Here is a 25947-nt window from a genome sequence, read left to right as displayed (position 1 = left end):
GTGCTATAAGATGTGGTGTTTTGAAGTGTAATTTGTGTCTGTGAAAGGACAGACTTCAGGCATCTCACTAACAGAACTCCATGCACACCCAAAACAGATTACTGAATTCAAGCCAGCTCTAACAACACTAATGACCATTTAAAGCCTTTTTTTTTTGAACTTTCCAACAATGACTAGCATGAAAAAAGTTGGAAAATATTCTGATTTAATTTTGAAAGAAATGGGTCAGCTCTGAATAGTTAATATTTGTATTCACTGATTCAGAGAAAAGGGAAATAAAACCACGCAACATAAACAAACTAAACTATCTTGAAAATGTGTGCCTGTCACAGACTTCAAGCTGGGTAACATTTACAACTCGCTGTTCCCAGGAGTGTGCTGGGTTTTAGACTGGTGCATGCCAGTGTGCATTGCCCACGGCTGCAGTCCCCATGCCCCAAGTGACACCTGGTGGCTAAAACAGCAGCAGCCCATCACTTGAACCTTGGACCAAGGGAGGCCACAGGGAGCTGAGCTCCATCACCTCCCATCCCCGCATTAGTAACTGAGGGTGCCAAGAAAGAACGTCTCGCCTTACAGGGCAGCGGTGCAAATCCCAGCCTTGGTGAAGTCAAATGATGTTACTAACGAAGACTGGTTCGTTATCCCACCATGGCACGTATATTGGTGTTGACAGCAGCATTCTCCCTGATGTCAATAGGAATCTTTGTATTACTGTCTGAAACCCTTTCATTTTACGCTCTAAAATATAAGCCCCTTAAGACAGTATTATTATCCCGTGTAAGCTACCAAATTAACAAAAAGAATTAACTCCCTAAATTAACACAATCTCATCTGTAACACAGTAGAATTTACTACCTAAAGTAATGCAGCATCACATTCATACACATTTTAGTAATCAAACATTAATTACTTTTCTATACAAAAAACTTTGGCACTAATCCTGTAAAGGCTTGAACACATTTAATTTTAGTTGCATGACTGAATGTCCACATTTCTCTGCATAACTGGAGTCTTAGAAGTGCCACACACTTTTGAAGCTGCTGGTATTTCATAGATATATTTGATTTTAAAGACAGAGTTGCAGACTGTGAAGTGTCCAAGCAGGGAAGATGCTACAGGCCAGTGTGTGGGAGATGAATCAAGAGTCCCCCCTGAGACCTGGGGGTCTGAACAAGGAACAAGCACAGCTTAGTGTGGCAGTGCTGGTGTTCCCAGACTGACCTGTTTACTCCATGGCATGGATTATCCGAGCTGCTCTTCATTCAGCTCTCCAACTTCTGCAGTTTATAGCACAGTCTTTTAAAGCAAACTCAGATCTTTCCATAGAGGTATAGACTACCACAGACAATACAATGAGCCCTCCTTATTGCACAGAATAGAGCTTTCAAAATATGCACATTCTGTTCCTCAATTATATTATCTGTTTATCTTACAGCTATATTGAGGGTTGTTTCATCTGTCCTACAGCTGGGTAATATTGTCTTCAAGAAGGAGAGAAACACTGATCAAGCTTCTATGCCAGACAATACTGGTATGATTAGTCACTTAAAAATTTTAATTATCATTAAGAAATTAACAAAATACCTGCTGAGTAAACAATATTTATCAGTACTTTTAATTTCATTGTTTATTTAATGTTCATTATGTGTACTTAATTTCATGCTATTGTATATATACTTCAATGACCTTAAAAGATATTCTATACTTAAAATCAGCACAATTATCATTACTTTTTCTGGTAATCTTGAATCCATAAATTAATGAACAGTGTATTTGTTGCTGATAGCATGAATAATACTTTCGTGGTAAATTGCATCCTGTGTGTGTATAAAAGAGGAGCTTTTAAGGAAGATACAATAATTTCACACACTTGTTGAACTGCTTGTATTCACACTTACTGATCTACGAAGAGAAAATTCATTCTGAAATAAAATATCACTCTTATTCTAGCTGCACAAAAAGTGTGTCACCTGATGGGGATTAATGTGACAGATTTCACAAGGGCTATTCTAACCCCAAGGATCAAAGTAGGACGAGATGTTGTTCAGAAAGCTCAGACCAAAGAGCAGGTATGTACTCCTCAAATTAATCTTCTTTCTTCTTTTGTTACAGCTTGTCTAAACAGAAATCTCTGTTTTCTGTTTCCCTATTCATTACCTATACATAAATTAGCAGCTAATTGAGTTTCTTCTTAAACCTATAATAGTCTCTTCTTTTTTCAGGCCGACTTTGCCATAGAGGCTTTGGCCAAGGCAAAATTTGAACGTCTGTTCCGCTGGATTCTAACTCGTGTAAACAAAGCTCTAGATAAAACAAAAAGACAAGGTGCTTCCTTCTTGGGGATCCTTGATATTGCTGGATTTGAGATTTTTGAGGTATGGGGTGTAAGGCACAAGTTAGCTAAAATTCCTTTTTGTCATGCTGTGGATTGTTTTACTCTGTGGTTGAGTTGTGGTTGAGACTTTGGAGAACATAGTTGGCTTAATATTTTTGCTACATCTGGACACTGAAAACCATTGTTCCACCAAATTTGCAAACAAATCATTTGGATGCACAGACCTTTGGTGGACTCCAAATTCTTTTATTTTTTCAGTGAAGAGATCCACATAATATTACAAATAAATTAAATTCAGAGCTGCAAAAACAATTTGGTTCTTCAGGTTGGCTAGCAGCCCATGGCCAACCCAACCCACAGGACTGTTACATCCGGCTGCTTGCTTTTCCCTCAGAGAAGCAGCCTTCAGTTCCCCTGGCAAGAAGGGCTGGAGGGTGGCTGCATTCTCGTATGGTGCTTCTGTGGGGTTCAGTGCTTAGAGCAAGGGCCTGCTCTTTATGGCTTACTGAATAGGTCCCAGTGCAGAGATTTAACACCTGAGAACTTACTGTAAGCTTTCAAGACCTTAAATTAGAAAAATCTGTATCCTTATATTTGAATTACTGTGCTCTTTGAAAAGAAATAGAAGATACCTAATTTCATCTAGTCTTTTAAGTTCCTCCTTGCAGGTGTCTTTTTAACATTAAGAATTCAATTCTTCTGTCTTTCTTCTGTCTTCTCTACAGATCAATTCCTTTGAGCAGCTGTGCATCAATTACACTAATGAGAAACTTCAGCAGCTTTTCAACCACACAATGTTTATATTGGAGCAAGAGGAATATCAGCGTGAGGGCATTGAATGGAACTTCATTGACTTTGGCCTTGACCTGCAACCTTGCATTGAGCTGATCGAAAGACCAGTAAGATTGTATCTCTACAGGGGGGATACTACATAGGTTTCATCAGGGTCAGTTATATAACAGTACAATAAGAGAGCCATTTAAGATATTTTGGATCCTTTGTTGCCTGGGGGATTAATATCATAGAGGAAAAAGAAGGTGGTGCTCTTTCTTTGCCTCTGGTTGCGACAATCCTGATCTGGTATTGCTCACACTGCAGACCAACCCTCCTGGTGTTCTGGCTCTCCTGGATGAAGAGTGCTGGTTCCCCAAAGCTACTGACACATCTTTCGTGGATAAACTATGTCAAGAACAAGGCAACCATCCCAAATTCCAGAAGACCAAGCAACTCAAGGATAAAACTGAGTTCTCCATAATCCACTACGCAGGAAAGGTACTGGGCAGACTGAGCTACTTTGACTTAGGAATCTTTATTCTTTGATGTCCAAATGGTGAACAAGAAGCAGTTCAAGTATCCCAACTGACATGGAACAGCTTTAATTATATAATGTATATATTAAGTGCTTTAATTATAAAACACATGGAATAGGGTTTGCAAAACAGCCACAGCTGTGCTAAGTTGACATGAAAACAAAAATAACCAGCACCAGGGCTTTTGAAAATCCATATAATTTGGATCCACCTCTTGCAAAAAGATTTTTAAAGGCAGAACACATCGCTTGCTGCGGATATGTCTGCAAAAAAAACACTTTAGATTCAAGTAAATGTAAGAGAAACACTCAACAGCTCTCATCTATAGAAAGCTTTTCACATTATTAATATTTTGTACTATTTTGTATTAATACAGTGCCAATGTTCTTGGCCACTCTAGAATTCTGTATCAAGAACAGATTTTTAACCTAGCACTGTTTCCTGTAGGTTAACTACAACGCAACTGCCTGGCTAACAAAGAACATGGATCCACTAAATGACAATGTGACTTCTCTGCTGAACCAGTCTTCAGACAAATTTGTGGCAGACCTTTGGAAAGATGGTATGAATCACAACTCTAAATCAGTAATGTGGTCTAAAGGAAGAAAATTCTCCTACCAGAAGTGTTCTGACAGCCTCTCCTCACTGGCAGGAAAGACGTATGAAAATGATAAGCATGGAAGAGATTCAACTGAAAAGCAGTAATATCCTGTTTTAAATACATGTTTAGGGTAACATCGTTAGATAGTTTTAAGCACTATCAAATATTTTCCTTAATATTATTCAGCAACATAATAAAAATATTCATTACACTGTTATAATATTGCTGAAAATGTGATATTGGATTGTTCATCTAATAGAGGTTATCACTGCTTTTCATGAATGTGGGCAGTCCTTACCTCACATGCTCCTCCCCCAGAAGTCTTGCACAGTTCTCTCCAGTGACATAATCTCAGCTAAAATCCATTAGGAGAACGTCTGTATACATACAAAACACTTCATTTTAAAAAATTTATACAGATCTGGAACGCATATATACATATATGTGTTATATGTATATGTAAATATGTATATGTATTTAATTCATGCACAAAAACAAATAGGAGAAACACTAGCCTCCCTGGAAGCACCAGGGGGCAGTTCTGAATTATCAGATAATTGGGGGGGATTATTAGCTAGACTTTGAGAACCATACACAGATGGGAGTCAAGAGACATTGTTATTTCTGGTTCTGATACCAACCTACTGATGTGGGTATTGCGCAGATAAACAGCTGTGCATTCAGTCACTCCATTCTGTTACTAGTTACCAAAGATCTGCATTTTCAGGTTTGACAGAAGTAGACTTGTATATCTATTTACTTAAAAAGATCTTCTAGTGCTTTTGTTAGCATGCTTCTATGGCACCATAAGTATATTGGACCTCTTTGAGAAGTCACATTTTAACAACACCAGGTAGGATGTGAGGTGAAGACAGTTCATATAAGCAGTTCCATTCACACTTTCTTTTACATTTCAGTGGACCGTATAGTAGGGCTGGACCAGATGGCCAAGATGACTGAAAGTTCACTTCCCAGTGCTTCCAAAACCAAGAAAGGCATGTTCCGTACTGTTGGCCAACTCTATAAGGAACAGCTGACCAAACTGATGACCACCCTAAGGAATACCAATCCCAACTTTGTTCGCTGTATCATTCCAAATCATGAAAAAAGGGTAAATTTCAAATGCTCAGTTTTCAGAATTCTGGCACATTATTCATGTAAAGTGCTGCTCTCTGTAACAGCACATTGCAGCGCTGAATGTCTTCAGACATAAATATGTAGCCAGTAACATTTCTGCAAATTTCTACTGTGCTAAAAATACTGTATGTTCCCTTTTCAGGCTGGCAAGCTTGATGCCCATTTAGTACTGGAGCAGTTGCGCTGCAATGGTGTCCTGGAAGGTATTCGTATCTGCCGGCAGGGCTTCCCCAACAGAATTGTCTTCCAGGAGTTCCGCCAGCGGTAGGGATCCCTTGCTCTGTCCTAACTCAGGGGCTGAAAGTACTGCAATACATGTTTGCCTGTGCAAAATAATCTGATGTGTTTCCCCAATACCTACGTCTTTTGACAGATACGAAATTCTTGCTGCAAATGCTATTCCTAAAGGATTCATGGATGGGAAGCAGGCTTGCATACTGATGGTGAGAAAAGCATTTTTGATTCTATTGATAATCAAGTCTATACTTCTTATATAAAAGCTGCCGGGAGCGAACAGAAATGAAAAGTAGTTTTTAATACCCTAAACTTCAGCACTGGTGTTAACAAATATCCCTGTTTTCTTCCAGATCAAAGCATTAGAACTTGATCCCAACCTGTACAGAATTGGACAGAGTAAAATCTTCTTCAGAACTGGTGTTCTAGCTCATCTGGAAGAAGAGAGAGACCTGAAGATCACAGATGTTATTATTGCCTTCCAGGCTCAGTGCCGAGGCTACCTGGCAAGAAAGTAAGACTATGTACTGAGAAACAGAATGTCTTCAGCAACAAAGCATTGACAGTAGCCTTTAGTTATCTGCATAACAAACTGAAGATATGAAGATGTTTTATAATTATCATTACCTATTATTTGTATTGCATTAGCACTCAACTTGTGTCCAATGTCCAATTAGAATAATTACAAAGAATCAGCTACATTGTAAGACTACTTACACTCTCTATACAGTAAGCAAGCTCTTGGAGGCAATGGCCCATCATTTAAATGTGTTTGTACAAGTAGCACAAGGAGCATCCTTGCCTATGTCTGAAATCTTAAGCACTATTATAATACAAATAGCAGCACCACTAGCATTTATAAAATGTTAAATAATTTCTTACACAGCTTGGGCATGAAGCACTGGACTCCTGAGTCATCTGGCATCATCTCAGTTAATCTACATCACAAAACTATTAACAGTAATGCCCTTTTTCGGCACATTACCAAGTCTTTCAAGTTGCTAAGCAGACAAATTTAAATTTAATAGGTTTAAAGAATGATCATCAATACCAGTTCTGAATGCCCATGCTACCTGAAAAGATGCTCACACCCAGAACTAGATCCATACTTTGTGGTTTGTGCCCACCTATTGAGCATAAATGGACAAAAAAGTAGAAGACTGAATAAAATCCTGAAAAGCTAAATGAAGCATAGGCAGTTTTTAAGTGATAAAAGAATTTGTGCCAGACTTCCCAAACTATGAGGCAAATAAGCAGACTCCCGTACCAGAGTTTCTTTGCTTAATGGGTGTATCTTACAGACACCGTGTGTTCTCAGACTGAACATATCCGCTTTGTGTTTTTAATCACAGAGCCTTTGCCAAGAGACAGCAGCAGCTAACTGCAATGAAGGTTATCCAGAGAAATTGTGCTGCTTACCTGAAGCTGAGGAACTGGCAATGGTGGAGACTGTTCACTAAAGTGAGTGACTATTATCAGTGAATCTCTCCACAGCTTTCCAAAAGAAATGGATTGCACATGATACCAAGTCATGTCATGTCATGTCAGGAACACTCTGGATTAGAGGTACCCTGGATATATTTATACAATACTATTAACATTAAAGGTAGTTCTAGCTTAGGATGAAAACTCTGCTAGTTAAGCAGAGATTCATACAAGATTTAGCATGTTTGTGGACTTTTATTTAATTGTCAAAAATGGAACAAGTTCACATAGGTGGGCAATGAGAAGAGAGAGTAAAATTGAATTTTGTGAATACACAGAGGTACATATCTACGAGGAACTCAATAGCTCAAGAGTTCCCTCATTGGGACACTAAACATTTTCCTGCTAGGCAGCCAAGCAAATGAAATCCATTTTCCTATTGAAGAAGGCCTGTCTTTTCAAGAATGGCATTCACTTTGGATATGGAAAACTGTTCCTACTTGCAGAGAGAGCAACCTCATCTTCAAGCAGAAACAGACAATAACACCCCCATGCGTGCACACTGCCTTTCTGTGTAACAGATATAGCTTTTGTACATCCTAAATGCAAGAAGCCAGGCTCAGAGCTCTCCAAAAAAGTGACACTATTGAAGGCAGAGGAGCTGACAAGACTCAAAAAATAAATGCAGATGTGGTTAAGAACAATATTGCCAAGGCTTGCTGAGTTAAAGATGCTCACACCAAGCTTGGTTAGACAGTATCTGCCCGCTACTCGCACAACAACAGACAGTGCTATTAGTACCAGTCAACCTGGCACTTTTACGTATTGCATTCACTAACATAAATACTGAAAGGAAACATTCATAAAAAAACTTTCCCTCCCACCAGGTGAAACCACTGCTGCAAGTCACCCGCCAAGAGGAAGAAATGCAGGCCAAGGATGAAGAACTGCAGAGAACTAAGGAAAGACAACAAAAAGCAGAGAGTGAATTGAAGGAGCTGGAACAGAAACACACCCAGGTGATTTATAGCGCTGAGCCTCTGGGAAATGCTAGTCACTTTTTCTGCATTTCTAGAAGCTATTAAAATAAGGGTGTCTTTTTAACTCATACTCTCACTTCTATTCATAGCAATGGACCAGAAAGAAAGTGCAGTGCAGGCAAACTCCCAGATACTTCAGGGGAGGCCTAACTTCCATGCACAAGACCTGCTGTACAGCCACAGACCTGTACACTAGGACTAACGAATAAAAAGACACTGCGGGGCCATTTGCAGCCTAAATTTTGACTTCCTACCCATTTTATCTGTGTAGCTTTGTGAAGAGAAGAATCTCCTTCAAGAGCAGCTTCAGGCAGAAACTGAACTGTATGCTGAAGCTGAAGAAATGAGAGTCCGTTTAGCTGCTAAGAAACAAGAGCTGGAAGAGATTCTGCACGAAATGGAAGCCAGAATTGAGGAAGAGGAGGAGCGCAGCCAACAGCTGCAAGCAGAAAAGAAAAAGATGCAACAACAAATGCTGGTAAGGAGGCATAAGCCACAAATACAGACAATAAGTAGTAGACAGGGAAAAATTAGAGATTGGCAAACTTTGGATCCTATGAAAATGTTTGCTGTACAGCACTCTGTAGAATATGTATTTATCCCACTGAAGAAAGAATGATCAACTGAGTTTCTTTCCTCCACACAGTTCTTTATAAACATTCTCCCCCTCTCTCAATTTAAAACCAACTCTTTTCTAAAGAACTATTTAACAAACCTTTCCTTCTAAATCACCAAGGCCAGTACAGGTTGTCTATTTCTTAGTAAAAGCAAAGCCTGCAACGTGTCCAACATGGACTGACACATATTAAGCATTTCCTATAGTCCAAGCAGTGTCTTATTTCCAGAATTCACGTTTCATGTGTTTCTTTCTCTCCTCAAAGGACCTTGAGGAACAGCTGGAAGAAGAAGAAGCTGCAAGGCAAAAACTGCAACTTGAAAAAGTAACAGCAGACGGCAAGATAAAGAAAATGGAAGATGATATTCTCATAATGGAAGATCAGAATAACAAGCTAACCAAGGTGAGTGTTGTGGGTCCATTTTTTTTACTTTGTAAAAACAGTGCAATATGAGAGAAAATCTTCTCTTCAGCTAAAAGAACAGGAATGCTTTTGACTACATAGTCTCAAGGGTATTCATACTCACCAGATGATGGACTGATGAATCCACCCTGTACGAAACAAATCTCTTGACAATTTTGCCATGCTTATTTAAACATTCAATATTGTATAAAAATATCAGCTTTGAAGTCTGTTGTGGTGACAGTATCTTCAAAAAAATTCCCCACAGCAGTCAAGCACAATCAGTGGAAAACGTGTCTTCTTGGCCCCAAGAAGACTGAACCATTCTCTTGGTGCACAAAAGTGGTTTTCTTTGATTTGATAAGGTATTTATCATTATCCAACTTCCACTTAACTGCTCCTACTACTGCTTGACAGCATTTCCATATGTCTGTGCCAGCTAAACATCTTACTAACTGGGTTCTACCTGGGTAAGAGTGGCTCATCCAGTCCTCCAACACTGTATTATTCATGGAGTTCTCTATACACTTCCGTGAACCTTTCAGGCAGACGTCAAACACTAATTTCAACCAAACCTCCTAAATAAAATTGAAAGTAAGCATGTATTTGAGTACTTTTTGAAAGGGGATGTTCCTCTGAACTGGGCCCTGTACTTACAAGCCATTAGAGTGAGTACAAGATTCTAATAGCAGCAGATTTGAGAATATGGAAGTACCAGAAACCAGTTTTCATCTCCTCTGGTATTGGCAGATTGGAATGTGTCACTACAATTTCAGGATATGCAGCATTAAAAAGACAGTATCTTGGACATTTTTTAGTTGGCATAGAGATGTTTCATGATCACCAACAACAGATACTTCAGATAATAAAGATATTTTATTTTTCTTAAGGAAAGAAAACTCCTCGAGGAAAGAATAAGTGATCTAACAACAAATCTTGCAGAAGAAGAAGAAAAAGCCAAAAATCTTACAAAGCTGAAAAACAAACATGAATCTATGATTTCAGAACTGGAAGGTAACACGAACAAGTGTTTTATGTCAGTTGTTTGACACACATTAAAAAGAAAACAAACAGAATTTGGAGAGAACTTTTTCAAAGTTTTGTGTGGTCATCCAGATTTCACATGCTGAAGCCATTTTATTCCAAAACAAGAAAGTGTGAATGAGAATCACCAAAATCCTAGGGTCAGAACAATGCATAAACTATAGATACCTACTTTTTTCATAAAGAAGAGGAAAGGAGAGGAAGTTAGGAAAATTTAGTGCTTCTTCTGGAGAAAGAGAAATATCTGATTTTTTGGGGTGGCTGGAAGTAAGTGGGGACAGCAAGGTACTGCATCTTGCTTCAGAAGCACAGTGATTTGTAGTTAAACATCTGGGCTCACTGGAGGCCAAAACGTTCATGTGCCTAAGTTCAGAATTACATTAAGGACTCCTTGTGCTAACCCACTCCCATTACCAAAATTCTTATTTTTTCAGTGCGACTGAAGAAAGAAGAGAAGAGTAGACAAGAACTGGAGAAAATGAAGAGGAAGTTGGAAGGGGACTCGAGTGATCTGCATGAGCAAATCGCAGACCTCCAGGCACAGATTGCTGAGCTGAAGATGCAACTGGCCAAGAAGGAGGAAGAGCTGCAAGCTGCTCTGGCCAGGTATTCACTCCTGAATCTGCAGGCGCATTGAAATTCTCCAGCTGGGACACATCTCCCCTTCTCAGACACAGGGATGCTGCTGCTCTGAATCTCATCTCTGTTACACCCTCTCTGCATGCTTCCTCTACCTTGAAACTGCTATTGTGCTAACAAAAATTACACTACCTCCTAGACACACCTAATCTTCCCTACAGATATCAGTGAAAACTCTTCTTCCCAATGGCCTTGGCAGTGATGCCAAGTAGAGAATGGATAGTAACACCATAGTTCATAGGTTTTGCCTTTTGGACAGAAATTACTTAGAGTCTGACCCTGATCCACTCCAGTCACTGTGGATTTTTCTGTACAGACTTAAGTGGGACAACGTTCAACCAAGCCTTTTGCTGAATCAGCTGATTCAGCATCTCCAGGTATTGTGTCCTGATAATGTCCAGCTGTTAGATCCCTTTTGCCTCTGTTCCCCCTTGTTCTTTGGCACTTTCTTGCACTGGGAGCCAGCATCTTACATGTGAAACAGCTGATGAAGCCTATGATCCTCTTAACACTATATATCATATGGGAGAGGAAAACTTTAGTTTTTCTGTTCATTGGTTAGGACAATCTGCCCAACGAGCTGAACCTAGTTTTAAGGTAGGTACCTATAGATCTAAGGCAGGACTTCCAAAACTCTCTGACATACCTTTCTGCTCACAATTACCAATTACCATTAAGTACCACTGAGAACTCTAGAATACCGAAGCACTAAATATATATAGTTCAAGTACACAGTATCACAAGCCATCTTAAATAGAGGTAGATAGAGCGTTAGGTAGGTTAATCACGTTTCATACCAAAGTGATAACATAAAACTAAATACTTCCAGTTTGTTAAGATTAAAATTGCATCTTGGGTATAAACCTTTAATTTCTGAAAGATCTTCTCAAAGTGAATTTTTTTTTTAATATATAAAATGAAATAATTTCTTTTCAGGCTAGAAGATGAAACTGGTCAGAAAAACAATGCCCTCAAGAAGATCCGTGAGTTGGAAGCTCATATCTCTGATCTCCAGGAAGACTTGGAGTCTGAGAGAGCTGCAAGAAACAAAGCAGAAAAACAGAAGAGAGACCTTGGTGAAGAGCTGGAGGCTCTTAAGACAGAGCTTGAGGATACTCTGGATACCACAGCCACCCAGCAAGAGCTCAGGTATGGAGACCTAGCATATAGCCCAAAAATAAACATCACCAAGCTCAATACAATACTGTCCAGTGATTCATACGGAGCACAGAAGATATATTTGTGCATTTGAAAGTGAGAAGTTCACAAGGTTGGTGGGAAGGTTATTTTTCTAGACTTTGACAGTGATGGTCTCCAAAATCTAGATGGTAAAATTAGTCAAATTTAGGTTATCTAGATTATTTTTCTGGAGCCAGGTATCTAATTTTCAGTCACAGCACTGCCTATCTTAGGCACCTAAATAATTCAGTCTTGTACTTAATTAGATAATAGTTCTAAATCTGATTTTTTTCCTAGGACCAGGACTTAGCATTTCCACTCACAATGCTTTCAGCTATGTTGGAGCATGTAGCTTTCCAACTCCCAAATCTCCAAAAACCCTGCATAAAAGAATTGAATATGAGCTTTGGCAGCTGCAGTAACCTTGTACAACTGTGCAGTAGTGCTATTTTCTTTGAGACTGGAACACTCTTATCTGCTGCTCTTCCATTTATATGTGTTACCTTTCAGAGCAAAGCGTGAACAGGAGGTCACAGTGCTGAAGAGAGCTCTGGAGGAGGAGACTCGAACTCATGAAGCCCAGGTCCAGGAGATGAGACAAAAGCACACGCAAGCTGTGGAAGAGCTAACAGAGCAGCTGGAACAATTTAAACGGGTAAACAGTAACTCATCTCATTGAAAACTATCCACTGGATAACATGGCTTCCCTCTATAGATCACCTTTCTTCACTTAATGCTTTTAGGCTAAAGCAAACTTGGATAAGACCAAACAGACACTGGAGAAAGACAATGCTGAGCTGGCTAATGAAGTCAGGAGCCTGAATCAGGCCAAACAAGATGTGGAGCACAAAAAGAAGAAGCTGGAAGTACAGCTGCAAGAGTTACAGTCCAAATACACTGATGGAGAGCGTGTTCGGACAGAACTCAACGAAAAAGTTCATAAATTACAGGTAAGAGGGAGTGTGACTTTTTACTGTTGACACTTGGGCTTGAGAAGACCAGGTAGACTCTGCTCTATCAGGGCACATCTGGAAAAATCCTGGCCCTGTTGACTTCAGATGGAATGTTCCCTTTTTTGTCACCTGTAGCGTTCCTACCTTGAACTCCTATTTTGGTTATCACACAATGAAATGATTATAACCACACTGTCTCATGGAAGCGAAAGCTTTCAGCCTCATGGTCCCTCTATATATGTTGTGGCCTGTAATGCCACATACTATGAACAGACCAATGTGGTCTGTTCAGTGACTGTGCTGCGTATTTTACAGAGATTTTTTTTTTGCTTGAGGTGACCCAGAAGCATAGGAGCAGATTCAGATCCTGTCTGAAATAAGGATTTCAGTCTAGAGCAAACTAAAGTTGGAGGAAGATACTGAAGTTGTGAAAAAAAAATGAGTATATTCACTGTGGTCTCTCACAGGTTGAGGTTGAAAATGTTACTGGTTTGCTCAATGAAGCAGAAAGCAAGACAATCAAATTGACCAAAGATGTTGCAACCTTAGGATCTCAGCTACAAGACACACAGGTAAACTTGCATCCAGTACAGCTCACCTATAGAATATATAAAATGTGCTATAAAAAGACCTAAACTAATGACCGTATTGCTGGTTGATGTGGTGACTATAGGAGCTGCTTCAGGAAGAAACGCGGCAGAAGCTAAATGTGTCTACCAAGCTTCGTCAGTTGGAGGATGAGAAGAACAGCTTGCAGGAGCAGCTGGATGAAGAAGTAGAAGCAAAACAAAATCTGGAGAGACATATTTCAACACTGACAATACAGGTATCAGTGCCATAGCTAAATCAATAGCTCCATCACTGAGAGTTTTATCAGTAATTCCAGAGGTTTCAGATCTGTAGAACTATCCTGGCATAACAGGTGGACCTTCAGGGAACTAGCTGTTAGCCCAGATGACATCAGTGAAGCACTACAATGGAGCCAGCAATCTCCTCCTTCTTTATAGTGTGATCTCTAGGATAGGTACAAACGCAAGATAGGTATAAATGCAAGATAGCTCCCAAAAGAGTCTTGCACATGAGGCCTGTATGGGCCTACTAGGCCTGTAGTCTGCTTCATTTTATGAAGGATGGGTGACTGGTAACTGCCACTAGCTTCACATGGGTCAAATTAAATAAGATTTCTGGGTCATAGTTGTCTTACGGCCACCTTCTCTGCCAAGCTTTACTGTTTCTGCCATAAGATTCTTTTCATTCTCTGAATTCAAATTTCAGCTGTCTGACTCTAAGAAGAAACTACAGGAATATGTCAGCACAGTAGAAACACTGGAAGAAGGCAAAAAGAAACTCCAGAGAGAAATTGAGGGTCTCACACAACAGTTTGAGGAAAAGGCCGCTTCTTACGATAAACTGGAAAAAACCAAGAACAGACTCCAGCAGGAGCTGGATGACCTGGTGGTGGACTTAGACAACCAACGTCAGCTGGTCTCTAATCTGGAGAAGAAGCAGAAGAAGTTTGATCAGGTATGGATTTAAGATTAACTCCCTTGCTGTGTTATCACCTAACTTTCCCAGAACTTGCATAGACACCACTGGTTTAATAAAAGAAAAAGCAGGGTCAGAAAATAAATTAAAACTGAATTACTCATAAAAGTTAATTTTCTATTCATATACATTTATGAAAATGCAGAGATTTTTCTCTGTCATTAACAACTGACAAGACAGTTGCAACAGAAAACCCTATTGCTAATGACTTTCTGTATTAATTTACCTTTTTACAGATGCTAGCCGAAGAGAAAAACATTTCTTCCAAATATGCAGATGAAAGGGACAGAGCAGAAGCTGAAGCTAGAGAAAAAGAAACAAAGGCTTTGTCATTGGCTCGGGCACTTGAAGAGGCTTTGGAAGCCAAAGAAGAACTGGAGAGAACGAACAAAATGTTGAAAGCTGAAATGGAAGATCTTGTTAGCTCCAAAGACGATGTTGGCAAGAATGTAAGTTTCTAGCTCAGAACCATTTCCACAATAACAACTTAAAATAACAGTTAACAAAGAAATCATTGTTTTCAGCATGGGAAGTTCTCTGTAGCACATAAATCCATTCAGCAATATCAGATATTTCATGCAGAATTCAAAGGTTATCCCATTTGTGCCCAAACCTTCAAGAGACTTGGCAAAGTAACCGTAAGCATCTTTATTTTTGACATGACTTCAAGCTTGAAGAAGATTCTTATTGATTTCTAAGACAGAAAAAAAATTAAAGATTCTAAATCATTTGCTAGTTTATTAAACAGCTTTGAAGTTGCAAATTCTGCAGATCTAATTTTACTAATTACATTTGACTGTCCCACCAACTATTCATATAGCTACATGTAGCACCAACCATTCATATAGCTACAAGAAATTTCCACTGATGCCTTGCCAATCACTTTTTTATTACAGTGACATGATAATATTACGTCTAATACTAACTGAATTCTATGATGATACTTGACTAGATTAAAAATGAAAGTGTGGGACATACAGAATCTCAGGTTATAAGATCTTTTATCTTAAGACAGATTTATAAGTGTACAAAAAATGCTAGCTTACCACTTTCGCTGCTCTTGCAAATTAACTCATTCATTGTCGACATTCAAATATGGCTTATATTGCAGATAGACCAGGTTTTAGCTAGATTTATTTTTTATTTCTTATAACAATTCTATTAATTTCTTTTTGCTTGAAAGGTCCATGAATTGGAGAAGTCTAAACGTGCCTTTGAACAGCAAGTAGAAGAGATGAAGACACAATTAGAAGAGCTGGAAGATGAACTACAGGCTACTGAAGATGCCAAACTCAGGTTGGAAGTTAACATGCAAGCCCTGAAAGTACAGTTTGAGAGAGACTTACAAGCCAGAGATGAACAGAATGAGGAAAAGAGAAGACAACTCCTTAAACAGGTATCATTTCCATTGTTGCCTCTGTAAATGTCTCATGCAAACAGTTAAAATCCTCAGCCTCATGCTGTTACTAAAGCACTTTACTGTAAGAAGGAAACATTATATTCCCTTGCACTTAGTGAATTAAAAATTCCTAGGTTATTATACTAAAAAAGGGCACAGAACAGCATTACAGCATTATATTTTTTCCTGTCTAAATAGCAGGTGCACAATTGTCAACAGATGTAGCAATTTAACACTACAATTAATATCATATAAAACATATGAATTGTTATTTCTGAAGGAGAAATTTGCCTATGTTCTCAGTGCAAGAGAAAAAAAAAGACAGCTTCTAATATATCTGCCTTCCCAAGGCACAGTAAATGGATTTAAAATCATTGGAAATGAAAATGGACAGGACAGAGCCTATTTGCATAGCAGTGTTGTGACAGCATGGATAAATATTGTATTCATCACCCTGTAATATGCATAATTCCATGAGGACAGAACTCAAATTGCTAACTTCTTTCAAGAACCTTCAGTATCCGAACAAAATGAAAATGTATCTTAACTGCCATTGATACCACAGTTAATAGAGCTTTAGAGGGATGTATACATTACCCAGACATATACAAAGAGCGTTTAAAAGTGCTCAAGAACTTTCCTAAACTTAAGTCATCTTCTTTAATGATCAGCTCCATGAATATGAAACAGAACTGGAAGATGAGCGGAAGCAACGTGCCCTGGCAGCTGCAGCCAAAAAGAAGTTGGAGATTGATGTTAAAGATCTGGAAGGTCAAGCTGATTCTGCTAATAAAGCTCGGGAAGAAGCCATTAAACAACTTCGCAAACTACAGGTACGTAATTCCACAAATCTCGATTTTTCCACTGCTGTCTTTCACACGGCCACAATATGAAAGTTAGATGACATTGGTTAAAGGGTCAATTTTAACTAAACTCCCATAGCCACGCACCTGTGATGCCCAATTTGAGTGACAAAGAAGAACTTCGCATAACAAACCATGCAAATCTTAAACTTCACCAATGCAGAGAACTTCCAAAAATTGTCTGGCCAGCACTCATGTGCTACTGATTTACCCACACAAAGGAAAACGTAGATTCCAATGTACAGAAAGAGCCATCGGATAAAATTTACTATAGGGCTTCAGTCCTGGTCCTAACACTGACTCAAATGCATGAAACACTGTTCAGAAATCCTGCTGTTTCTGAAATAGCATTTTCCTATTTATACTGTAAGTCTCGATATCAACTGTTCTGTCATATGCTGACAGCTAAGCAATGACAATGGATATATTCTGAATGTTTAAGATCCCATGTGTACTTAAATATTCAAAGGAAATAAGGACAAGAGGCATTACAAAAGCTGCAGCACACAAGTGAATGCATCTCTCTTCTTGGAATGGCATTTCAGACCTTCCTAACGTGCTAGCTGATTGTTAAAGAAAATATCCTTAAAGCAGGCATTATGACTATGTAAATCTGTATGTGTTCTGATCTGTCCAAACTTCTTTTTACTAAAGTTGTGATAAAGCCAGGCAAAAGTAAATCTTTGTTATTCTTTTCAACTAGGCTCAGATGAAGGACTACCAACGGGAGCTGGATGATGCACGGGCTGCCAGAGAAGAAATATTTGCTACAGCCAGAGAAAATGAGAAAAAAGCCAAGAGCCTGGAAGCAGAACTCATTCAGCTTCAAGAGGTAAAGTGGGAATCTTTTAGAGCAATATGAAGTACATGATCTACTGTGAACTACACATGATCTTCAGTAGCAAAACAGAACTTGCACTTTTAAGAACTGAAACAAATATAATAGCTATCAGGGATGGAAAGCTATAAGCAGAACTTATTACAAGAAGTCCCATGTCTTCTGTGCACTCTAGTGAAGTTGTCAGAACTATATCTGAGCATTCCCAGACTAAGTTGAAGAAATTACCTCAGAGAAAGGCACAGTTCACCAGATTTAAGGGGAAATGAACTGTATGATATAATACAAATTGTTTTCAGTAGCCACAAATTCCTCAAGTCTTGTTAGGGCTAGAACTCCTAGGTGTATTAAATGGAAATCTTTGTGACTAAAAACAATAAAATAGAAACCAGCTGTGTATTTTGTTGTACTTCCCTAGGACTTAGGGTACAATAAGAATTTGTTCTGTTAACAAGACAACACAGCTTACACTGGTTTTAGAAAGATCACAGTCTTGCATATCATGCTATGATTAATTTTGTCTGAACTCTGGCTCGTTTCTTTACCACGCTGCCTTTTCCTTTCTCCTAGGATCTGGCTGCTGCGGAGAGAGCTCGCAAACAAGCTGATCTGGAGAAAGAAGAGATGGCAGAGGAACTTGCAAGTGCTGCTTCTGGAAGGTAGGAATGGACTGGATTACCTACAGGGCTATAGTCATAAGGTGTTCAGCAGCAGGTTTGCCAAGAGAAGGTATGATCCTGTGGCGATCTAGCCTTGACAAAACAACGTGCACACATACGACCTGTTTCATTGAAATGTCTAGTTCAGTTTTCTTTATGAATTAGGGGCAGGTCCTAATAGTTTCAGACACATTCAACTGGTCAGAGCCTAACTACACACTTCCTAAATTTAAACTTACAGGACAAGCCTTCAGGATGAGAAACGGCGCCTGGAGGCAAGAATTGCACAACTGGAGGAAGAGCTAGAAGAGGAACAAAGCAACATGGAGGCAATGGGCGATCGCATGAGGAAAGCGGTACAGCAGGTAGAGTTCATTTCAGCATGTGTGTGTCACTTTCTGTTTGTAATCCAGCAAAAGCTATTTGTGGTTCTGAATAAATATTTGGAGAGTTGCCACAAAGAACATTCCCTGTCATTTCTGCAACACTTTTGACAGCATCCATTCTCACCCTTGCAGGCAGAGCAGCTGAACAACGAGCTAGCAACAGAGCGTTCCACTGCACAGAAAAATGAAAGTGCTCGGCAGCAACTAGAGAGGCAAAACAAAGAGCTGAAGAGTAAACTGCAGGAGATGGAGGGAGCCGTGAAGTCCAAATTCAAAGCTACAATTGCTGCTCTGGAGGCCAAAATTGCTTCTCTTGAAGAGCAATTGGAACAGGAAGCCAGGTACTGGACTCCCAGAGGGCACAGACATCTACTCATTGATCCAGTTACTGAGAAACACAAGTAAAACACAAGTAAACAAAGGTGTACAGATTTTGTGTCATCAGGCTCTCAAGTGCCATAGGAATTTGGTAAAATCTCTCCCTGACTTAACATTTCTTAGAGGCATGGACAGTAATTGGAATTATTATAGATTCTAAGGAACAGTTTATTACTGGAAAGTTCTACAGGCAAAGGCAAGGATCTCCTCCCCTACATATTTAGGGTAACCCTACCAGGTTAATCTCCATTACACTTTATGCCATTTGTAGGACTATTTCTTGAGGAAATCACCTTGTGTTTTAGAGTAGATCTCTATCTCTGGAGCCCCTCTAGCATCCAGCAAGGATAAATACATATTTGTTTTGATGAGAAGGAGAATCTGACACTTAAGTTTTGCTCAGAATTCATCTGTTAACTTCAATAAGGCCTTTAATACATGGGTCCTTGGTGCCAGTTTCACAAGCAACATGCTTGGGGCAGGTGAGGGCTACACACCTTCCAGATCACCAAATGTCACGCTGTCATTTGCAGAGAGAAGCAGGTTGCGGCCAAGACATTACGCCAGAAGGACAAGAAGCTGAAGGATGCATTGCTGCAGGTGGAGGATGAAAGAAAGCAAGCGGAGCAGTACAAAGAGCAGGTATCAGACCATGTCATGAAGGTCTTAATCTAGGGCAAAGGGACTTCCAGGTTTTACCTCCAAGAAAGGAAGATTCCCTGCTCTGTCTCAAAGAAACATCCCAAGAAAGGCCAGACATACAGCTACTGGGAGGAAGGAGGCTCTTCATTCTAGAAAGCAGACTGTCTGCTTGGCTTTTGTGCTGGGAAAGCTATACAGCCCTCTGCTAAACTCAGCCTCAACAATATGATTCTCCTTCCATCCTGAAGCAAGTGCCAAAGTCCTAGTCCTTGTCAATCAGCCAGCTGCAACAGTCTGACTGTGCACAGGGCTTAAACAGGACTATGCCCAACACCCCTATTGGTACATGAATGGAGATGATCACATTTTGTCCAAAACTGAGAAGTTTAGCTTTACATAATGCACACAAATCTGCAAACCAGAAAAGTAGAAGTGCAGCAAAAGAAACAATGAAGTAGTGTCTGAATACAGCATCTATCAGCAAAATGAACTTCCACAAAGTAAAACTATTTCTAGTTTTTCTGGATTTTAAGGTTCCACCTTTGATTCAGGCATGTTTTAGTAAAGTTCTCTCAAAAGAAATATGAAATTGAAATGAGGAATGTAAAGCTTTCAAATCTCTTTCAACTTAAAGCATTACTCTCCAATTTCCCTTTAGGCCGAGAAGGGCAACACACGACTCAAGCAACTGAAAAGGCAGCTGGAAGAGGCTGAGGAAGAGTCCCAGCGTATCAATGCAAACCGCAGGAAGCTGCAGAGAGAGCTAGATGAAGCTACTGAGAGTAACGAAGCCCTGGGCCGGGAGGTTGCAGCACTGAAAAACAAGCTCAGGTAGAGTGCTCTTGTTTGGCATAGCTGTTCCCACTCAGTGAGAGCCTTCAAATTCTGAATTAAACTACAAAAGTGAAAAAAATCTGTTCAAGTAAAGACCAGACACCCTGAAGATACTGGGACATTACAGACTCCTTATATTAGCTTGGCAGATACAACCAAAGGTCAGATTAAGAAGGTGAAGTGAGTTTCATGGGCTGCAGCATTCTCAGGCTTTCAGCTGTGAGGTGAACAACTGTGATAATATGGCACAGGCCTTATGCTTTTTCTGACTAAAACTCCTGTTGGCTTAAATAGGAGTAGAATTAGGTTGGTTGCTTTTGAAAATACCCCTTGTAATAATGGCTGTATATACTCATTTGTACAGTTAAAAATGGGTAGGAATGCTCATGCTTTTCATGCTTTCACGCATGCCCAACTCGCACACAGTGACTGTAACCAGTCTTACACAACATCACAGGCAGCAAAAGGCAAAGCACATTACGTGACTCTTACCCCAAAAGCCACTTTGGACTTTGCTGTGTAGGGATTCAGTGTCATCAGACCAAGGAAAAGACCAAAACTTCCCTTTGCATTTTCTTGTTAGAGCTGACTGGGGAAAAGATAAAGCAGCGTTCAGCCAGCTACATACCTGAGTACTGCTGTACTCACTGGGCCTGAAAATACCAGGTCAAAGAAATGAAGAGGTTGATCTGAATTATGAGGAAATTGCTGTGTCTGCACCATCATACTGTGAAACTTCAGTTTCCACCTAAAAGCAAGAGTATTTCAGATGAAAATAAAGCACCTACCTAGTTATGTTGTTACAACTCTTGTTCAGGTTAATAGTGTGTTTGCCAGTAATGTCCATGAATCTTCAAGCGTGGATTTACTTGAAGGTGAAGTGTTAGGAATGTGGTGGTCTTTCCAATTAGCACCATCTTGGGTGGTGCATGCTCCTGGTTGCCTTAGAAAGGAGTGGCTGCAGCCAGCCCTTTTTATGCAGTATAGCATAAAGTTGACTTTTTGTTTGATCTGAATGCAATGTAATTGGTTGTAATGTACTTTGTTTAATTATTTCAAAGTAATCTACCTACCTCTGATAATGACCATGTGCTTAGTATAACTGCCCAGGACTCTCTATCTCTGTTTCAGAGGGACACAGGAACCTTCGCAATGACTAAGCAGGTACCATGCCTTCAACTTTGCAGCTAGCTTGTGTTGTACAAATTTCCATTTTCTTTGGCCCAAGTAAAATTTATGTGAGGTTTCTGCAAACTGTGAAGGCTTGGATATCTTGGCATTAATCTGTTTTATCAAAAGAGACAAATATTACAATAATCTAGCTATCATCAGCTGTTCATCAGTGATTCATCTTTCTTACAACTAGGTTATGTACTGATGTAGACTTACCAATGTTGCATTGTCACTTCTCATAAGCTCTATCAACATGAATTACCTAATAAACTACTATGATTTTTTTCAGCATGAGAACTTTCTTGCACCTCTTTACAGCCACAATCAAAGATGAAAATGTTGCAAACCAAATATACCACTGATTAGTAAAACTGATTAAAAACACTAATGAATATGAATGGAAGCATCACAGCATGTTGTTAGAATTTCACAGTATTTCTTATGCATATTGTAATACTGACTCTAAGGTAAGATCCTATCTAATTCACAGGAGATTTGGGAAGACCTTATCTGCATGTGATTTATTACACATTCATGCCATCCAATCACAAACAAAGGAGAAAAATCTTGCCTTTCATTATACAGCGTTTTGCGCTTGTATTGCTTACAAATAGCTATTACTTAGGCTTTTAAAGCTATTTGTAGACATTATGTTGCTTGTCTACTGTCATTATAATGTAAAGCATAGACACAGAAATTAACATTGACACTATAACCTAGCACAGCATCTTATTATACTTTACCACACTCTCTGGAGATAGGAATAACATCTGCTTTTACAAAAATTAAAGAGCTACTGCCTTGTAATATTTGTATATCTTTTCTTTTACATATGCTGGATTTTGCTGTGAATACACAAATATTTAAAGAGGATGTCTTGTCCTTGCATGTGCCTTTTAGTCAGCTTAATATTTCCAATCAGACTGTTGTTCAAGCACTATTCCAGTAGCACCTATTTAAAGGTAGATTAAATAGAGAGATGCTAAGCAAAATACTAATGCTTAGGGCTTGTCTCAACTGTACACATTAATCTAAAGGCAGTGATGCAAATGACTACATGAATATTATCAAAGCCATAAACCTGTTTTAGAGAAACAGATTTAAACTAAAAGCATTTATCCACAGGGTCTGTACCAGTTAAAGTAAGTTTTAAGTTTACACATATTGCAACAGTATGTTAACAAGGGCTTGGTCTGTCACAGAAAGTTCACTTCTTTGTAGCCAAAACTGTACTGCAAGGCTTGGTTAGATGCTTCCTGCTACAGTCAGGAACTGTTACTTCCCTCCAGTCCCCTGTTCTCATATAGTACTTCAGTGAACTACCACAACGTAAAGTCATCTGACAAATGACTCACAGATAACAGTCCAGACAGCAGCAGTGCAAGAGGCTAAGGAGCTCTTTCTGGTGAGGACTGAAAGAACTTTATTGACAGGAATTAATGAATTTGCTGACCTAACCAAAACATTCTTGTTAAGCAGTAGCAGCAAATATCTGCTGTCATAAAGTAGCAGATACTGCCGTTTGACTCTGCCAAGCACACGACAGAGTAGAAATGACATACCCTTGTGTTCATGGCATGCCCTCCACACCAGAAGAACTAAGAATAGCTAACAATAGATCTTAGACCAAGTTTTATGGTCCAGATAATTGCTTGGTTACACCAAAGTTTAAGGGTAGAATAGTGGAAAATAGTAGATTACATACTAAAAGGAGTTCCACCTTGGAAATACAGGTTTGTGCCTCTGCAAAAGTTAGTCCAGCCAACATTCTTGCCCACATCCCTTGTACAAAAGATTGAACTTTGGAACTGAATAGTTGCTTCAGAAAGGACAACACAGGCTTAGTCTTCTGCAAGGACAAGACAAGCCTTTAAATATTTATGCATGATTGCTGTACCCAAAAGTGTGGAGTTGGGTGTATTTAACACCAAATTAGTAATTTTGGTATAACATTCAGTGATCATGAATTTATTTTGTTGCTTATATCTGTAGTCTCAAGCCTTTACAAAGGTTTGCTTATGAGGGGCAAGTGAGAGGCCACATTACAGAACATGATTGTTTTGTAGCCCAGTAGCAACAGTGGCCAAGAAGAGATAAATCCATCTTCTGTCTCACTTGTTCATACCTCCCCAAAAAATTAACCTGAGGATGAAAGTGTGCCTGGCTTGGGCTGTGGCTATGAAATATATTGGGGGGAGGAGAGAGGAAAAAGGGTCAAGATGGGGAAAAAGCATTTTCTGCAAGATACTTGCTCTGTTAAGCGTCAGCATATGAGCTATGATACAGTTCCAAAACACGGTGGTGGTTTCCTCTCTCCACTGCAAAAGAGGTTGGAGCTACTCCCAGCGTAGACTGAAATACATGCCGCAGCACCTGCGGTACTCCGAGCAATGCAGCCTTCGCAGAGGGGCGTGGGCTCAAAAAGCCTGCTGATTCCTGCAGCACCACTCCAGCCCCAGCCTCACAGGCCTTCGGTAACTGGTGGGCTTATTCAGATGAGCTCTTATCCAGCATGGCACCATCTCCTTGCTCTTCTAAGAGGACAGGAGGCATGCTCCCCCCTACTGACAGGGATACAAGCAGCCACCCTTGCAGCCCCTTCCCAGCACAACCAGTTGCAGTCCCCATTAGGCAAACGCAGTGACACGAAGCAGGGGCAGAGCAGGGTGTCTGGGGCAGGCAAGGCTACTTAGAAAGGAACTTGTGTGTAAGCACAGGAACAGGAAATCCCATCACACTTCCAAGCAACCGAGAGTCTCAGCCTGTCCACAGATTAGCCTTGTATGCTGGAGAGCAGAGTCACACTAGGGCCCCACAGCTGCTGGGTGTTTTGCATTTGAAAACCTCAGGCCCCCAGGTACTGTTACAAAACTCTGTGCTTAGTTGTGAAGACTACAAATGATCTAAAGCCTGATTTTTTCCTTAATGCAGGAGGGGAAATGAGCCTACATCTTTTGCTCCACCCCGTCGATCTGGAGGCAGAAGAGTAATTGAGAATGCAACAGAAGGATCTGAAGAAGTTGATGCAAGAGATGGAGATTTCAATGGAACAAAAGCCAGTGAATAAACAACACGCTTAAAAATTGCACTGCAGCAAGGGGAGGGAGGATGTTATTTAGCACTGTATAAGTCTACTCTTAGTGTCAAGGTCACGTACACCCACTCCTCTGATGATAATAAAAGCACAACTGCCTTCTCTCCAATGTATAGATTGAAGTACCGCAAAACTTATTTTACCATGAAATGTATTTGAAAAGGTTTTTTAAATTCAGAGCAATTCACTTGGAGAGATTTCCACAAAGCAAGTTCTAGTAGCTCAACTTAAATCCCAGTGAACTGCAGTTTACACAGAATTTGAGACTGCTGCAGGAAAAAAGGCATTAGCCAGCTTTTCTTAAACCTGTCTACCCTTCATTTTGTCTTTGAGTATTTGATTAATATATGGGTTTTTTTTCCTGGTTACTACACCCCTGATGCACCATTCACAAGGTGGAAGTGCCTTTTTAAATCACTTACTGAAAAATAAAATATCATTTGTTCAAATTAAGTCAACTGTTATGGTTTTATATGCACCATGGATGTGCTTACACACTAATAAAAGGCTATAAAAACCACTCGAGTTTTTTTTTTTGTGCAGGCATCACTGGGGTGCAAGAGAACATGCTGGAAGAGAATGGGAGATGCAGTGGAGTTTCTTTACAACTCAAATACCTTTTGCAAAAGGTGAACTGTAGTCACTGAAATGAAAAATTGATTTTTCTTAAGCAATGGATTGTGAAGGAATAAAAAAAATACATACACTCAGCTGAACATAAAGTGATATGAAGCACTCTGGACAGGTTTGCCTACCTCATGGACACACAGTGCTCTCTGAGGTATCCTAGGGTGTATCCAAGGGCTGGTAGACATGACAGAGGACCTGCAAGAAACCTGCGCTCTTCTGGTGTGGCAGCCAGAAAACAGACAGGGTCTTAACAGCCTACATTTAGGCAGTTTAGCCCACCCTTGAAGTCTGTATCTGTAGGGATAGTTCCAACTCAAGACTCTAAGGCATGGTGGAAACAATTAGAAACAACAACCCACACTGAATGCAGTGATCCAAGCCAAGCTATTCTGTATTAAGGGATCAGGACATTGAGACTTCTATTTTTGGAGCACTCCACCCAGACTGCAGCCCATTACCAGGAACTATCAAGACCTACCAAGATTCTGGCAGCTCTGGTACTTCCAGACAGCAGCTGGCTTTGCAGTCACACAGGGGCAGCAGAGAACCATACAGAGCAAAGCCAGGCATGGAGCTACTCTGAACCG

General features: G+C 39.8%; 1 protein-coding gene across 5 annotated transcripts in view; it reads left to right on the top strand.

Annotated features, from left to right (window-relative positions):
- Nucleotides 1-25250, top strand: part of MYH11 (myosin heavy chain 11) — a 64361-nt gene extending 39111 nt beyond the window's left edge. For 2 of the 5 annotated variants that reach the window (XM_013940174.2, XM_013940173.2), the window contains 32 exons: nt 1439-1534; nt 1954-2072; nt 2226-2378; nt 3064-3237; nt 3437-3610; nt 4096-4210; nt 5167-5360; nt 5529-5650; nt 5760-5829; nt 5974-6134; nt 6973-7081; nt 7933-8064; nt 8357-8563; nt 8967-9104; nt 9995-10118; nt 10583-10754; nt 11724-11936; nt 12477-12621; nt 12710-12916; nt 13387-13491; nt 13593-13745; nt 14195-14443; nt 14701-14913; nt 15648-15860; nt 16535-16696; nt 17430-17558; nt 18135-18223; nt 18465-18588; nt 18742-18950; nt 19521-19629; nt 20288-20460; nt 24568-25250. In XM_013940174.2, coding sequence (XP_013795628.1) covers nt 1439-1534; nt 1954-2072; nt 2226-2378; nt 3064-3237; nt 3437-3610; nt 4096-4210; nt 5167-5360; nt 5529-5650; nt 5760-5829; nt 5974-6134; nt 6973-7081; nt 7933-8064; nt 8357-8563; nt 8967-9104; nt 9995-10118; nt 10583-10754; nt 11724-11936; nt 12477-12621; nt 12710-12916; nt 13387-13491; nt 13593-13745; nt 14195-14443; nt 14701-14913; nt 15648-15860; nt 16535-16696; nt 17430-17558; nt 18135-18223; nt 18465-18588; nt 18742-18950; nt 19521-19629; nt 20288-20460; nt 24568-24703 — 4889 coding nt within the window. In that variant the 3' untranslated portion in view covers nt 24704-25250. Of the gene's footprint in view, nt 1-1438; nt 1535-1953; nt 2073-2225; nt 2379-3063; nt 3238-3436; nt 3611-4095; nt 4211-5166; nt 5361-5528; nt 5651-5759; nt 5830-5973; nt 6135-6972; nt 7082-7932; nt 8065-8356; nt 8564-8966; nt 9105-9994; nt 10119-10582; nt 10755-11723; nt 11937-12476; nt 12622-12709; nt 12917-13386; nt 13492-13592; nt 13746-14194; nt 14444-14700; nt 14914-15647; nt 15861-16534; nt 16697-17429; nt 17559-18134; nt 18224-18464; nt 18589-18741; nt 18951-19520; nt 19630-20287; nt 20461-21594; nt 21628-24567 lie in introns of all 5 variants that reach the window. The other 3 variants (XM_067306250.1, XM_067306249.1, XM_067306251.1) reach the window with 3 other exon arrangements.
- The last annotated feature ends 697 nt before the right edge of the window (nt 25251-25947 follow it).

Source organism: Apteryx mantelli, chromosome 16, assembly GCF_036417845.1.
Source record: "Apteryx mantelli isolate bAptMan1 chromosome 16, bAptMan1.hap1, whole genome shotgun sequence".
NCBI lineage: Eukaryota > Metazoa > Chordata > Aves > Apterygiformes > Apterygidae > Apteryx > Apteryx mantelli.
The sequence above is the reverse complement of the archived record's forward strand: the minus strand, read 5'-3'. Positions and strand labels throughout refer to the sequence as shown.